The sequence below is a fragment of the Pan paniscus genome, chromosome 12 (assembly GCF_029289425.2).
Source record: "Pan paniscus chromosome 12, NHGRI_mPanPan1-v2.0_pri, whole genome shotgun sequence".
In the NCBI taxonomy this organism is placed as follows: Eukaryota; Metazoa; Chordata; class Mammalia; order Primates; family Hominidae; genus Pan; species Pan paniscus.
This window is the reverse complement of record NC_073261.2, coordinates 45,925,439-45,942,808: the sequence shown is the minus strand read 5'-3', so window position 1 is coordinate 45,942,808 and position 17,370 is coordinate 45,925,439. Positions and strand designations below refer to the sequence as shown.

General features: G+C 37.1%; 1 protein-coding gene across 6 annotated transcripts in view; it reads left to right on the top strand.

Annotated features, from left to right (window-relative positions):
- CTNNA2 (catenin alpha 2) overlaps positions 1 to 17,370 on the top strand; it is a 1,151,703-nt gene that overhangs the window by 903,044 nt on the left and 231,289 nt on the right. For all 6 annotated transcript variants that reach the window (XM_014343874.4, XM_003816600.4, XM_003816599.3 and 3 more), the window contains one exon: positions 10,290 to 10,442. In XM_014343874.4, coding sequence (XP_014199360.1) covers positions 10,290 to 10,442 — 153 coding nt within the window. The remainder of the gene's footprint in view (positions 1 to 10,289; positions 10,443 to 17,370) is intronic.

The following is a 17,370-nucleotide window of genomic DNA, read 5'->3' as shown; positions in this document are numbered from 1 at the left end:
AGATCTGAGCAAGGTAGTTATGCTAGAAATGTCTTTTCCACCTTCACCCTTGCCACCTAAAATTTCACCCTTTTGAAATGCCAACTCTTCTGGGCTAAGTTAGACATTGGGCAATGGAAAGAATGCCTGTTCTGTTGGAAGGGTGGAGAAATCTTAAGAGAATCTTTAAGTAAGAAAAAAAAATATGATGTGAAAGAAATGTAGAAACATTAGACTTTTTTACAGTGTTGTTTAGGCCAGCCTCCAATACATTTGACGGGAATAACTCATGCTTACCTGTAAGCACCATTTATGAGGCCAGTCAACCATGTATGAGGTCATGTTGATCACTGTAGCTTTGTTAGTAGTTAGGAGTTGAGACAGTGGAGGAGTTTTCAGCAGAAAGTGAGAGGAGATGGCTTGTCTTGTTTTCTTCTGTATCCCTGGCCAAAAACAGTGCTTCATCTACCAAGAGCTACTTAAATGCCAGTGGAAGGAATAAATGACTGAACACTGGCCCTTGAGTACAGTTTAGTAAAGTAAGTAAGTCATAAAGCATAATTTCCTTCTGAGGACTTCTTATTTCTCTTATAATAAGGTTCCTGCCACCTCTGAGCTAATTGCATTAGTATCTGTACCATCATATTTTGGTACGTTTACTCTCATTTCGTTTCTTTGGCATAACGCTTAAAAATCCTGAATAAAACTGTGGCATATGTGTAGATTTTTCTTTATAGATCCATTATTTCTCTTGAGGTTAGAAAGGAATTTTGAATTTCACAATTAAAGGCAAATAAGAGACCCTTTTTAGTTTTTCAAGAATGAATATTTCTCCAGTAAAAGGAATTGCAGAGGTGTTTTTCATTGAGTACATTAAAATGAGGCACACAGCCTTCAAAGTCTTATGCAAGTGTGAGCTTCTGCAAAACTAGTTGACTGGGGAGAGATATTTTTTTCTTGGATTGTCTTTTGCAGGGAGCTGTTTCATATTTATCAAATGGTTGCAGGTTTTTAGATTTTGTACAAAATACTTTTGCAGTGTTAGATGTGGCTCAATATACAGCATACACTCCTCATACCCCACCCAATAGGTAGACAACTTTTGGTCATTTTTGAGACAGTTTGTTTTTCTTTTTGAGTTACTGAGTTAAACTGTGTCTATTCTTTCATGACTCTGCGCTCCCACGAAATAAGAATTGCTAGAGCAGGTATGATCTATTGACTGCATTCCTTTGGGTTTGCTGAAGAAAATGCAGTTATTTACATTGATGAATAGCCTTAATTGGGTAAAATAGACTGGTAGTGCTGAGCTAATACCTTTAAATGTCTTGTCTTATGCAATTAATATTCCTTTGTCACACATACATTTAAACCATTGGAAAAACGTCTTGTGTTCTTGACTCCTGTCAGACTTAACGAATGATTTTGTCAAGTCATTCCTTTCTGCCCTGGTTGATTGATAGCTAAATTTTGGTCTTCTAGCTTATGTAAAAAGTGTTAACTATGCCTTTCAGCTTGTAGGCAAGGGCATTTAAACCATTCTAGTAGTCAATTTACAGAGGAATTACATTGCCTGTTTACTGGAGGGGTCAAAAAAATGTGCCCCTGCTCATCAGAGACACAAATCACAGGGCCCATGAGCTAATGAAGGCAGTATTTATGAGTTTCTGCACTTGTTAGATGATACCAACTTCAAGATGTCCCTGGTCCTGGCTGCTGAGGATTCTGGCTTCCACTTTTGGATATGCCTGTGTTTATAGACTATGGAAAAGATATATTTAAGAAGAAGTTTTGATCCTAATACTCTTAAGAGTGAGAATGCAAATTAGAATGCTAGATTGTCACAGTATCAAGCTGCATTTGCAGCTTTCAAAGATTTCTCTATAGTAAGGCTCACCTCTGCCACCACCTGGCTTATGGATTTCCATATAAACCATAATTACCATATCAAAGCGTGGAAAATGGATACCAGTCTTTCTGGGAGAAGTCTCTTGTCCCTTGGCTTGAACCCAGTTAGAACCCTAAGAAACACACTTTATTTAGCATCTTACAATTTACTATTTTAAAACATTTTGATCATTAAGAGTTATAAGAAAATGGTTACATTAGAGCAAGTATAATTCATCAAATAGATTGTTGAAGTAGGCATATCTTAGACCACAAGTTCTCCATTTTTTTTCCAGATCCCTAAATCCCCAGAAAGTGAGAGTCTCATAGTGAGTATTGAGCAGGTCTCTTTCTACTCCCAGAGTAGGGATTCATTAGGACTCAGCATCACTTCTACCTCTGGTAGGGTCACTGATTCCATCTTACGGTGTCCATCTGCCATGGGGTCTCTTCTTTTATCCTCTCCACAGGGGCTCTTATTCTCTTTGGTCTTACTATATCATGGGTGGGGAAGAGGGGAGCTTTCAGAATCCCTTGTATATATACTATACTCGTTCAGGAATCACATTTGTTCCTGGAATGTTTGCTGCTGTCATCATATATACCATTGCTTTTGGTCAATAATGTTCACAGAGCTGGCACAAAGTAGACAACTGACAGCTTGTGTATGTTAGTATCTAAAAGCATGTAGTCTGGGGCCAAGCAATATTGGTTCAATTCCTGCCACTGCCATCTGTTAGCTTTGTGAATGTAGACAAGTGACTTAATTCTATTGTCTTAGTCTCCTCACCTATAAAAGGAATAAAATAGTAGCCAGTGATTTTTGAGAGAAATTAACAAGTTATTCTAATTTTTTGGAGCAGTATCTGGCACAAAATAAGCACTAAATGAAGATTGTTATTATGAAATATTAATATTCCCCAATGCTTTTCTGCTCTTGCCACCTCTCCTCATCTCACCGCTGCAGTTACTTCTGTCTTTTGCATATACTCTCCCTTCCACTAGCCTCTCCTTTGCTTTCTTGTACTGCACCCAGCAACCGTGGGTTCCATTTTCTGCTAACATTTTTAACAGCACCATGTCAAGGTGCTGTACCTGCTGGATTAAGCCATCTGGAGATCCACAATGATCCCAGCACTCCCTGGGACCCTGAGGCAGCTTGTCACTGTTTCTTCTCATAAAGGCAAGTGCTCTTGCATATCGTGGAGGTAAAGGAGGAATTTGACACTGACCTGTGCGTGCTGGGGCAGAAAATGAAATCAACAGAAGGAACTAAGTACCTGTTACTGTCTTTCAGGAAAAGCCCCGATCAACCCTTCCCTGTCCTAGTCCCCATGACTTGTCTCTTTGTTATAACATTTTAAGTAAAGCATTTGTTTAATCTATACAAATAATAAATTACAGCTGTGATTTTCTTACACACAGCCCATGGCTATATAATGAAACATGAGGAGTAGACTACAGTTATTTCAGTGCATTTGGCCAAAGAAATGAATTGAAATGGCACCAAACTAGTCCACTAATTGATCAGAAATTTATTTTCAAGATGTCTCTACCACTTCACCAAAAGGTGATTTGGTGACCATGAAAACTTATTCTATGTATGTCATCTTATCAGTTATCTATTGTCACAACAGTGTAGTGTTAACAGTACCTCAGGGGCATACAGCAATAGCATTTGTAGCTCACTGGTCTGAGGTGGTCATCTTGACCCGGCCATCTCCTGTGTCTGGGTTCTGTTGCTCTTAATAGATCTAGGATGGTCTTGACATCGATGACTGAGGTGACTCAGTCATGGTCAATAGGTTTGTCACCCTTTTCCTGGGACAGGCAGTCTAGCCTGGGCACGTGCTTCTCATGGGGATGGCAGAGAACAAGACCAAGCCTGCCTAACGTTGAATGAGCCTTTCAAATGTCCACATGCATCATGGTGTCCAACGTCCCTTGGCCCTAAACATGACACATGGCCAAGCCCAGAGTCACAGAGGGCAGGCACTACAGAGTTACATGGCAATGGTGTGGATAGAAGGAGATAGAAGAATAAGGTTATTCATGCAACAGATCTACTATAATTATCTATTCCATCAGTGAGACACGTTCCTAACTTTTATACTGACTATCAGTGCTCATAGAGAAAAAAATCTAAGGGCACATATGTTGATCTGGCTGTTGATCTGGCTCCATTATAAGTGTTGCTAATGATGACAGTTGTACTTTTAATTGATCCAGCAGACCTGAATGAATTTGGTGGACAATGAAGGAGATGGGTAGGGAAAAGCATAGGGCCTGATAGAGGTAATTGGTTCCATTAAAAAGAGATGCTAGTATCCCAATTAAAATGATTTTGCTTCATGAAAGACAGTTGGTTTCATCAAGATAATGACCAGAGAATTTCGTGTTTCTCTTATAAGGAAAACTAAATAAAGCAAGAACCATGATTATTCTTTAAATGTCTTCCCTGGGGTTTGTTGATATGCCTCTCCTCCCCCTCCCTGCTCCCACCCCAACCTGAACAATGAAGAGTGCCTTCATTACCAATGGAGTGTGCATTTGATGGCACCTTGGCTTATTAAAGTGGCTTTGGATAGATTATAGCACTGACTGATTACCCTAATTGACCATCAGACTGGCTAAACTTTGCCAGACTTAATGAAGCTCACTACTTGTCAAGCCCCCTAGGCTGGATGGCTCCTGGCTCAGTCACTTTGTTGCTTTGATTTTACATTTTTAATAACAATGATACCACACAGCTTAAGGAAATATGGCAGAACATGTCAGTAATCATATAGAGCCTGGAGCAGCCATATTCATGGAAAGATTTAAGGCTTCAGATTTTTTGAGCCTATTTGAAATCACCCTCTAACCCCAGTTTTGACCTTGGCTGGTATTTCTTAAATCATTGTAATGAAGAAGTTAACACTATTATTCTTAACAAGATTTTTGTACACATTTATCTAAATGACAGGGTAGATGTTAAATGGTCAGGCATTTATTAAACATCATCTACCCAGCCTCAACTTGGGTGTTAACTTTTATTTCTGAAAGTCAAGATGGCATTGGGTTGCTCAGACACATAGCCAATTCTGCCTAAAGATTGGCATGCAAAAGGCTTCAACTGCAGGGAAGGTTTAGCAAAGAAAGAAAGCTTTCATCCTGAAGGAGAAACAGGATTGATTAGTAGTAGCTACCTGGAGCACTGTGTTGAAAAGGATTATAAAGTAGTATTTGAGCTCAGCATAAAAGAATGCAGCAATTGATTAATCATGTCTGGTGTGGACATAGAAAGGAAGAGTTGTAGCATACTTGCCATTCCTGTCCTAGTTCATAGCTTTTGATCTTGTTCCTTATAAACAACTCTTCACCTTTTAATTATTTCTTATAAATGTATCTCTATTTATTTTCAACTTCCACTCATGCTTGAATCCCTGAATTAGTTTTCTGTCAGATCTTTTCTTTGCTGGCCACTTTTTTGTTTTTGGGTCAGTATCTGAGTTCCTTTTCTGTGTTCAGAGAATTCCTCATGTTATGAATCTCTGTATAAGAAGCTTAAACGGCCAAAACACTTGTTTTCAAAGAATACTTTCCTCCCGACCGCTACCTCCTATATTCTTGCAACTAGTTGAGGACGTATGACCCAGAGTTCTGGTCTCTGTTTCACCCAGATGAAAATCAGGTCTGCCTAACATTTTGAATCAAAACCTATTGTCACAAAGACACAGCGTATCTTAACATTTCTGAATTTTGCCCATTTTGTGAACTGACAGGTCAATCTTTCTGCTTAAATCAGCTAGAATTAGTTTCTAATGCTTGAGACTAAGAATTTGACAATAGGTCTTCTAGGGAGGCATTCCTCAAACTTTATACTGTGGAATAATCACCTATGCATCTTATTAAAATGCAGATTCTGGTTAAAAGCAGGTCTGGATGGGGCCTTGGTTTTGCATTTCTAATAAGCTCCCAGGAAATGGCAGTGGTACTGGCCAGTGGCCCACACTTCAAGTAGAAAGGATCTAAATAAGGGAAGGCAGAGTTTGTAGGAAAATAAAAAGTCTATTTCCAGGTTAAATTAGGGCAGGCCAACTACTGTAGCTAATAAACTTCAAAATGTACAAAGGCTCCAAACAGCAGAATTACATTTCTTAATAATGCACAATACTGGGTCAGTAACAGAACACTAGGCAGTTTTCCTTCATGTATGCAAGGGCCTAATTTAATTGGGAGGCAGGGAATGTCTTTTATCTTCAACTCAAAGCACCTCTATCTTTGGACAGTGGGAGCCTCCTGTTATTCTGGCATGCCCCTGGGAGTCTTTGATAGTTCTTTGCTACCTGGCATGACAAGATATTTCAAGCTTATTTGTACACTCCTGGCCTCAGGGTGCCTGGAATCAGCCCTTTCTCCATGAAGCTCTGTTTTTTTGTTTTTTTCTTTTTTTGCAGTGTAAAATTGTTTTTCAAGTTGTTCATCACTACTAGGCTAGCCATTATTTTCAGTCTTTTTCATTAGACAGAACTGAGAAAGTGTTTGCAAGTATGCATATGTTTTCAATTTAAAATCTCATGTTTTCAAACGTTGGCAAGGATATGGAGAAAGGAAAGCTTTGAACATTGTTTGTGGGAATGTAAATTAGTACAATCATAGAAAACAGTATGGAGGTGCCTCAAAAAATTAAAACTAGAACTTCTGGGTAGACTCTGATGGAAATAAATCAATATCTCAGAGATATCTGCACCCCTATGTTTATTGCAGCATTATTTACGATAGCCAAGACATGGAATCAACCAAGTATCCACTGACAGATAAATGGATAAAAAATGTGATAGACAGATAAATTGATATATACACAATGGAATATTATTAACCATATAAAAATAGAAATATTTTATATGTGACAACATGGATGGACTTGGAGGGCACTGTGATCAGTGAAATAAGCCAGACAGAGAAAGACAAATACTGTATGGCATCACTTATATATGGAACCTAAAAAGAAACAAACAAACAAGAGGTGGAACTCACAGAAACAAAAAGTAAGCCAGTGGTTGCTAGGGGCTGGAGGTGGGGGTGGTGAAATGGGAAATACTGGTCAAAGGGTACAAACTTTAAGTTATACAGTGAATAAGCTATGAGAATCTAATATACACCATGATGGCTATCAAAAATGCTCTGCTGTATGCTTGAAATTTGCTAAGAGAGTAGATCTTAAGTGTTCTCACCAATAAAGAAAAAAAAAGGTAGCTATATGAGGTAATGTATATGTTAATTAACTCAATTGTGGTAATCATTTCACAATATATATGTTTATAAAAAATGTATGTTTATCAAATCATCATGTTATACACTTTAAATATATACAATTTTATTTGTCAGTTATACCTCAAGAAAGCTGAATCAAATCCTATGTGTTTCTACTGACATTTCTAATTCAGATCTAACACTGGAGAATTTTTCTTTAACTACTTTCTTCCCCACCAACACTCCTGGTTAGCAAGGACATAGGAAATGATGAATTAAAATTTCATAGTTAATCATTTGCTTTATTCTACCTTTAAACACAATAATGTTGGAATAATAATATTCATACTTCCCCTATAATTAAAATTACATAAAATACTTAAAATATTTTGGTATTTTCTATTCCCTTTCTCATCCCCTTTTTACAATGTTGTAATATGTCTTTATTGTCAGAGTATATAAACATTTATACTATATTCTATCACTTTTTACATTAATATTTTCCTAGATATTTTAATTCTTAAAATATTTTATTTCTTAAAATAACTAGATAGGAAAAGGTCATGAGAACAATATTCTGAGTTCTTGCATTTTTATTAGATTTTGTATGCCTTATACCCTTGAAAGTCAGTTTTGCTGGTTATAAAATTCTCAGTTTACATTCTCTTTCCTTGAGTATCTTAAAGACAATATTTTCCTTTGGCATAAATCTTTACTATTAAAAAGTCTGGTGATAATCTATTTTTTCCTGTATAAATCATATGCTATATTTGCTGAAATGCAGTTTTTTCCCCCCTCATTTTTCTTTAGAATTCAGTCATTTTACTGGGAAATACCTTGGTTGATAATTATGGGTCAGTCTTCTCAGGTACATGATACATTATTTCAGATTGTAGGTTATTTGTTTAATTTTAAATTTTTTATTTTTCATTAACATATATATGTTTGTGGAGTACAATGTGATATTTTGATATATGTATATATTATGAATGATTAAATTAAGCTAACATATTCATCACCTTATATACTTTTTTTTGGTGAGCACATTAAAAACCCACCTTATCAGCAATTTAAAAATATACAGTATTAGAATATAGTTTTAATACATACATATATTCTGGGAAGTTTTCATTGATTACAATTTTTGGTATTCATTCTGTTTTCTTGTTTTGATTTTCTTTATTCATGGACCCCCTCGTAGCCCTGTATTGACTTTTCTTTGCCTATCTTCAATATTTGTCACATTTTCTAAAATGGTTTTTTAGTTCTTTAAAAAATATTTTTTGGATTTGAACCTTTTCTTATTTTATTTGTCTTATAGCATTTGATGTGGTGTTTATTCATTCTTAGTCTTTTTCAAATGATTTTCTTTTATTTATAATTCTTTCTTGAGTTTCATGACCTAATTCTTTAGTTTTTCTTATTCTAATTTATCATGTTCTTCCATATTTTATATTATTTTTATGATGTTTTTAATTTATTTGAAATGGTAGGTTGCAGTTTTAATCTATTTTATAAGCATATCTTTCTGGCATGCTTTCAGTGTGCCTAGGGATGATGGTATTATGTTTCTTAATCTAATTTTTCTTATAACTTTGGATGAGATTTGGCCTTGATAATTTTAAGTTGCTCATTTTTGTGCACATTATCTTCCTGAAGGCTTAGAAAGAGGCTTGATGCAGACAGCTTTTCAAGCTTCCCAGAGATCTCACTTCTGTTATTTTTGTGTGGTATTAACAAATATGTTTGTCTAATTGTTGAGATATCCTGAATCTTCTTCTCTCCCCTACTTTATCTCAACCTTCTCTTTCTTTTGTCTCTGTTGTCCCTGTCAAGTTCAATTTTGATTCCACTCTAAATATCTTTTCCTCCATTGTGGGCCTGTTCTGGAAGAGAGCCACGGCAGGTCAATTTCAAGTGTTCACTGTAGGATCTCCTTCAGACCTTCTTACCCTAGGCGCTGCCATTTGTTAACTTATGACTGCAGACAAGTTATTTAACTTTTTAAAGTCCCAGCTTCTTCATTCGAAGAACTAGTATAAGAATCATTCCTATCTCATAGTGTGTAATAGGAATGAAGTGATATAATACGCAAAGATTTTAGCTCAGTAAATGACACATTATACATGAGCTCACCAATTTTGTCAAATGAGTATGTGGGAGATGTTAACTTTACATAGACTTTATTACATTTTATAAGGTAAAATGTCAGACACAATTCAGAGTTAAACCAAACTAAATTATACATACTTTCATTGCATACGTTATGGTAATTCGTGCAAAAAGGAATTGAGATTTGTTTTTAATTTTCCTTGTTCTGACCAATAACGAACGTGTGGGTGTCATCCTATCAAGAGATTCACTTGAATGCTCCTGGATAGGTATATTTGTTTGGAAAACATGCAGAGTGTTTATCATCTTCTCTTCTGTTTATTTTTATGTATATCCCGTATACATTCAGATAATTATGAACAAAACAGCACCAAGGTAATTTTTCAGGGACAGTTTCATTTTATTTTCAAGCAGCTGCCCTGTTTTCTATTTTAACAATGTGGGAATGATGTATAATTATGCATTGTTAGAAGATTTGGGCTTGTTTATTCTCATTTATCTTGAAGAATAATTATAAGTATTTCTGGAACATAGCAACTATGTCATCATAGCACCTGGGCACAAACGGTTTTGAGATTGTTAGATGTTTCATGTTTCTGCTTCTATCTAACACAAACAATGGATCTAGAATGGGCAGGAGACTGCACAGTGGCCAAGTTTCACCGTTGGCTTCAAAGTTTAGATCTTTATCCAAAGTTCTCCCGACTTGTTGGTTGATGCCTAGATTTCTCCTTTTCAAAGAGCCTGAATTCTTCAACTGTGTCATGATTCAAAACATCCAGAAGGTTCGGGTCAATGAAGGATGAGAGAAGACCTTTGATGGGAGAGGACCCATAGTGTGTATTGAGCAACAGGCCATTATGTAACTTTCAAGTTGACATATAATATGTTTAATTCACATGCTTCCATCAGTCATTGGTTTTCCTTTAATAATGTAAGCACTGGGAAGATTTTAAAAAGAAAATAGGAATATTATCTCCATGGGTAATGAGAGCTCAAAAACAGTTTAGAAAAAAAATAGACAATTATACTATTACTTAATTGTATGTCATTTTTTGTTTTTGTTTCAACTGTAGCTTCGGAAAGCAGTGATGGATCACATATCTGATTCTTTCCTGGAAACCAATGTTCCTTTGCTAGTTCTCATTGAGGCTGCAAAGAGCGGAAATGAAAAGGAGGTGAAAGAATATGCCCAAGTTTTCCGTGAGCATGCCAACAAACTGGTAGAGGTAAGTGTGGAGGGGCCTGAAGACTAGAGTTTACCGATGGGTTCAATCTCTGCATATGGCTCTTAGAATTTCACTAGAGATATATTCTATTGTATTTTTGGAGAAATAAAGTCCTGGAATCATTCCTTCCTTTACTTTCTGATTACTGTACCCCCTTTCGAAGGAATCAAGCTACGAATCATCTTTCTTTTATCTGTCTCACAATTCTAAGCATGCTCTGAAACATATCTGCCATTTTTCCTGAACAACAAGCAGGAGCTGAAACAAAAGAAGTGGAAGGGAACTCTGGAGTGCTGAATACCAGTTTTGATTTGAGGGAGTAAATTAAAATTTCTGAATGGAGGCCTAGGACACTTCTCTCTTTTTTCCCACCTCAAACCCCTGTCCACTCCACCCAGTGGTGCCTAGATGCTGTCCACACTGGGAACTTGTGAAAAAAAAAAAAAAACCCCACCTTCCCCAAAGAGATGTTTGAACTTTTGGTGGAAGATCTTGGGGCAGTACTAGGGTAAGTTAAGCATTGTAAGTATATTTTACGTGTTAGAGGAATCTGTGGGAGTTGCTTTATAAATGCAAAATTTTATGGGGTAATATTGAAAAAAAATATTGTACAAAGTAAATGACAACTAGGCTGCCTAAATTTAGGAGCTGAAAACGAACAGCCTGGCAAAGGTAGGATTAGTGATGTGGGGCTAAATACAATAGAAAATAGAGATGTTGCACAACAAAATATGTGTGCTAGAGAACAAGAGCCCAGGAGGGATGAGGATGGATCCTGGAAAATTTAGGGAATGGTTATTAGGGCCAGGTTAAACTTTTACAGGCTCTGAGCACTTAATCCTACCACCACCACCACCACCACTGTGATGCATTCCCACTTTAATTCATAATAAAATAAAATCACTTAAAATGACAGAAAACTTAAATGCAAGCTGAAAGGAAAATAAATTCTTTTTTTTTTCATTTGGATGGAAAAATTAAAATCCTCAGAAAGTTCTTTAAATGTAAAATCCTCTCTGCTTTTCCTGGAGTGGGTGATGGGGGTGGTGTTTGATTTAGTTGCATGCTAAGCACCTGCTTAGTTTGCGCCTTGGTTAATCCAGCACTGCAGGTGCCTCGGGCTGAAGACACCCAGCCAACAGGAAGTCCTACATCAAGCCTCTGCTTCTCCAGGATACAGGCTGAGCCATCATCCATGACAGCAGTCAGCAGGTTCTATGTGCAAAAGCCTTGGCCACAATAATGGAAGCTTTGAACTTCCTGCTGTAACCCCAATGTCTTGAGAAAATACCAGCCTAGAGCTAAAACTAGGGTAATACAATATCAAAGCAGTTTTTCTGGCTCTGTTCTCTCATATCAGGCAAGCCTTCTATCACCCTTCACATTCCACCTACATGCTCGGAGAGTTCACTTAGCTATTTAGGGATCCAGAGTCTTTCCAAGGTTGACCTTGGAAGCTCTGATCACTTTCATGTTTTGAGAAGAGGAAGGCGGAGAAGGAGGAGGATATGGGTACAGAAGGAAGGGAAGAAAGAGGAGGAGGAAAAAAAAATAATGCTGATGGGTGCTACAAAGCTTTAAATATTCACATGTAATAAAATAATGTTAGCATATAAATATACCATCCCATCTATATAATTACAACATTTACAAGATAACTGCAGAGTTTACTGAAAATATTAATTGATGGTGTGTTGTAGACACTCTGGATGAAGAATGGGACATGGATTTCAAGTTGTGTGATAAACATCTACTTTCAGTCCTATTAGTGCCTTTACTTCATTTGCAGGACATATTTGAATTTCAAACTTAACATCTTGTGTAAATATGAGACTGGGGCCAAAGACCCAGCTTTTTCCACTCATTCTCCTTTCTCCTGTGACAGGCGCTGGACACATCCACCCTTTCTTCTTATTCTGTCTTTAGGTTCCATTGTAGGTAAATCTGTTCACTACATGTGATTCTTGATCCTCAACTTGTGACAGAAGCTGAAAGCTTAGATTACTTGCAGCTCCACATTTCAGAAAACTGCACTTTGCCTCCATCAGGTATTCCCTTCATTTCCCATGGATGGTCACTGTGGCCAGCAGCATTTTAATGTCTTGATGCCTAGGAGATACAGGGGCTAGTGTGTGGTCTGGCCTCTGTTTGACTAGGGAGTAACTGAAATCTACAAGTTTGCATATATACAAAAAAAAAAAAAAACCCAAACTTGAACCACTGAGCTGAGTGTTAGCCTTTTTCTAGTTTTGAAAAGTGTGTGGATATGGGCACCTTTCTTAGTTTCTGTGTCTGTAATATGAAAAAGTCGGTTTGTATATTGATTTTATATCCATTGAACTTGATAAATTCAGTTACTAATTCTAAAATTTTGATAATTTCCTTTTGGATTTTCTATGTACATAGTCATGTGCCTGCAAATTATGACTGTTGTATTAGTCTGTTCTCATGCTGCTAATAAAGACATATCATAGCAAGACTGGGTAATTTATAAATGAAAGAAGTTTAATTGACTCACAGTTACACATATGTGGGGAGGCCTCACAATCATGGCGGAAGGCAAAGGAGGAGGAAAGACACATCTTACATGGCAGCAGGCAAGAGAACTTGTACAGGGGAAGTCGCCTTTATAAAACCATCAGATCTCATGAGACTTATTCACTACCAGGAGGACAGTATGGGGAAAACCACCTCCATGATTCAGTTATCTCCACCTGGCACCACCCTTGACACATGAAGATTATTACGACTCAAGGTGAGATTGAATAGGAACACAGCCAGACCATATAAGTGTATTTCTTCTTTCCCAATACTTATAGTTTGTTTTTTTTTTCCTTGCATTATAGTACTAGCTAGGACCTACAGTACAATATTGTGGTGATAAATATTTTTGTGATTTCTGGATCTCAGTGGGGAAATTTCAGTTCTTTCCCATTAATTATATTGTTTGCTCAATGTTTCTTTCAGATACTTTAATTAGGTCAAGCTAGTTCTAGTACCCATTTGCCAAAATACTTTTAAAAAACTATGAATAACTATAGAATTGTATCAAATGCTTTTTCTGCAGATGTTGAGATGATTTTCTCGTCTCCTTTATTCTCTTTCAGAGGTATTGATATCAAAGTTATGCTTTCCCTTAAAAAATGAATTGAAAATTTTTTCTTCTTTCTATTTTTTGGAAGTGAATGTGTAAGATGAGCCTCATGTATTTTTTAAATGTTTGGTAGAATTCACTGATAAAACAATGTGAGTGTGGGGATTTATTTGTGGAAAGGTTTAAAATCATATGACTATTTAATTTTTTTAAATTTCTTTTAAGGTCAGCTTTGTTAATTTGCCTTCTAGGAATTTGTCATTTAATTTTCTAATTTACTGGCATAAAATTGTCCATAATACATTTGTATTTTTTGTTAGGTGTATAAGGATCTGCAGTACGGTTTCTTTTTTCCTCACTCCTCATTTAGCTAATTAGTATGCTCTCTTTTTTCCTTGATTAGTTTTGCAGATAGTTTATCAATTTTAAAAATAAGCTTTCAGCTTTATAGATTTGTTTGCATTCTATTTTATTTATTTCTGCTCTCTTTATAGTTCTTTTTGTTTTTTTCCTGCTTTCTTCCAGTAAAACTTACTTCTTCTTTTCTAACTTATTGGAATGGATAATCATGTCATTAATTTCTTGCCTTTCTTATTTTAGTGCTGTACTCATTTAAGGATATAAATTTCCCTCTAATCTATGCTTAAGTCTGGTTATTTTCTACTGCTCTAATTTTAAGTTCACTTATCCATGTGTGTCCAATATACTTGAAACTTATATATTGAGTTCAACTTTTTTTTAAATTTCTAGTTGATTCTTTTTTAAAGGGACTCCAATTCTCTAGTAAAATTTATTATCAGGTCATCTCCTTTAAAAAATATTAATCACAGTTATTTCAAAAGCCTAAGTCAAAGAACTCCAATGTTTGGATCAATTTTGTTTTTGTTTTGGGGCGGCTCCACAGATGGCAGCCCCCAACACATCCAAAATCCACTGGGATGTTAATATTGATGATGCAACACACCCACCAAGAGGGTCCAGACAGGTTTATTGCTCATGTAATGGGACTTCAGGGACAGCAGAGCAGGCAACCATGCCAGTTCATAATGGTTCAAACAAAGAGAAGAATAAGTGGGTTTAGTTTTTATCATGTTAGGGCATGTGGCCGGGATCAGGATTTCTCTGTGACAGCCAGGATTTGAGTGGTTTGTATTTCCCAATAGTAATAAAAAGGTGGCCCCTCTTAGCAGTTTGCCCATTTTGGGGACAAAAGGGAAATGGGGGAAGGGTAGGACTGACTTAAAAACTGTCAGCAAACGTTCTTTTTTTTTTTGAGATGGAGTCTCTCACTGTCGCCTGGGCTGGAGTGCAGTGGCGCAATCTCTGCTCACTGCAACCTCCACCTCCCGGGTTCAAGCAATTCTCCTGCCTCAGCCTCCCAAGTAGCTTGGATTACAGGCACCCGCCACCAGGCCCAGCTAATTTTTGTATTTTTAGTAGAGACGGGGTTTCACTATGTTGGCCAGGCTGGTCTCAAACTCCTGACTTTGTGATCTGCCCACTTTGGCCTCCCAAAGTGCTGGGATTATAGGCGTGAGCCACCGTGCCCAGCCCAGCAAACATTCAAAATAGACTAGGACTATTCATTACAGTTCACCCTTATTGTCTGACTGATGACTGGAATGTGCCATGTTTTATTTTATTGAATTTAGACATGTTTAAGTGAACTATTATGGGACTCTATGAGGCTTTGAAAATGGAGACAGACTTTATTGCTTGTCTGTTTTTATTAATTTTTCTTGTGATTGTGTTTTTTGATATGCTGGGTGATATTGGATTGAATGGCAAACATGTGTGTGGACAGATATAGAGGGTCTGGATAATGTGTTCTCCTTCCAGAGAGGATTCACCCTATTTTCTGTTGGTTAGCAGAGAGGCAGACCATTTCATTACAATCAAAGATCAAAGTGACTTGAACCTAGGTTGTAGCACTTCTAAAGTTTAGCTTACCCTTCTTTCACCACAGTCCTGAAGAATAATCTTCCAGGGTGGCCAACTGAGGATCAGATGTGTCACCTCATTTGTGAAATCACAAACCCCAATTTTTGTTTTTTAACACCACGAGACTGAGTTTGCTTTGCCTTGCTTTTTGGATGGTCTCAATTTGCTTCTTGCCTGTTGCTATTTGCAACTTAACTGACTGTCAAACGCCTTGGGGAAAAACTGGGGATGAAGCTCCAAGCTCGCTTCTTTGAACCTCTCTTCTCTATGGGATCTTAAGTCCAAGTTGGCTGCCTCAGCGGGGCTGTGCTCAGCTCCATTTTTTGCCTCCTCAGCCCTATGAGATTGCTGAAAACTCCAAGGAATTCTCTTCCTCTCAGCAGCAACCTTCTTTCTGACTTCTCAGATTCTCCTTCAACACTAAGAATTAGCAAATCCCGGCGAGGGTGACTGGAGTGACAGGCGGAAGGTTAGGCTCCCCTCAGTGAGCCTCTCTTTTTGATGTAGTTTAAGTTTTGACATCTTTGGCAGCTCTCCTTTGCTTTCAAGCAAATTGCTTTTATTGTGTATTTCTAGTGGTTCTCAGCAGGCAAGTGGGTCTCTTGTAGGCTACTCCATCATGTCAAGAAGTGCAAATTCCTGAGAGGGCTCATTTAGATAAGTTTATGGTGTTTTGTTGTTGTTGTTTTTGTTGTTAGTATTTTTAGTCAGACATCTTTCTATCCAGTGGAAATTTTGGGACTTACATACCTCAAAAAAATAAATGAATAAATCAATAAAAACAGTTCTGACTGAACTGAAATAACAAGCTTGGAGGTCTACTTCCTACAATTCCCTCACTGAATGCCTCTTCTCCCCATTAAGCACAACCTTCCAATCCTTCCCAGGGCGCCTTTGATCTCTGTTTGAAAACCTCTGATGAATCTCTACATTTCCATTAATCACATAAGAATCATTCATAAATACGTGAAATAATCAATCTATGAATCAGTGATGATGGTTTAGTCCTTCAACATTTTTCTTGAGTTTAATGATAGTATATTCAGTTTGCTATCTATTTTTATGGGTTTTTTTCCCTTGTATTTGTGTGCCATTTTTTCCCAGTTTGACATTCATAAAAATAGAGTCTATGAAGTGATTGGGCCCTTTTACAACCTACAGAACTTGAGAACCTTAGAAAAGTCCTCAGCAAGGACAGTTTTAGTATATATAAAATATTAGTAAAATTTTCATAGGAAAAATAATATGGGTTTTCATAATTGCTTTAACAAGTGAAATTTTGAGAAGCTTTTGTTGTTGTTGTTGTTGTTGTTGTTTTCTCCACAATATTTAAAACATTTAATAAAATTTGGGGAAACTTCCACTGGGGTGTGTTGATTAGAATTTAACAGGTCAACTATGATGTAAAGTCACTATAGGAAGTATCATCTGTAGAACTAGATAAAATAATTATTAGTAATTTCCTCTCATCTTCAGAATCATGCCCTTCTAAAGATTAGCTAAGGACTTCAGGGTGGGGCCGACCATGAGGGTATGCTGAGCTGATCCAGAAACACCTGTGGTACCTCACGTCTAAGCCTTCTGGAGAAATGGAATACAAATTATGGCAACTCAGCAGCAAGGTCAGGGCTGGGGTGGAGTGGGTGTAATTTGGGTACAAAATATGCATCGCCACAATGAAAATAAAAGCTAATCTTGAAAATGAGATGCAAGATCAACATAGCTATTTTGGGCCTCTGAACTTGTTTTATTCCTTCCATTGCTTGCCTGCTCAGTCAACCTGCCTGCTTTCCCTTCTCCTCCCATCTCTACCATGCATACCTGAGTGGAAGCCACACACTCTATTGTGCAGGCAACTGCAGTGGCCTCCCCACAGGCCTCTTTTATCTGCCT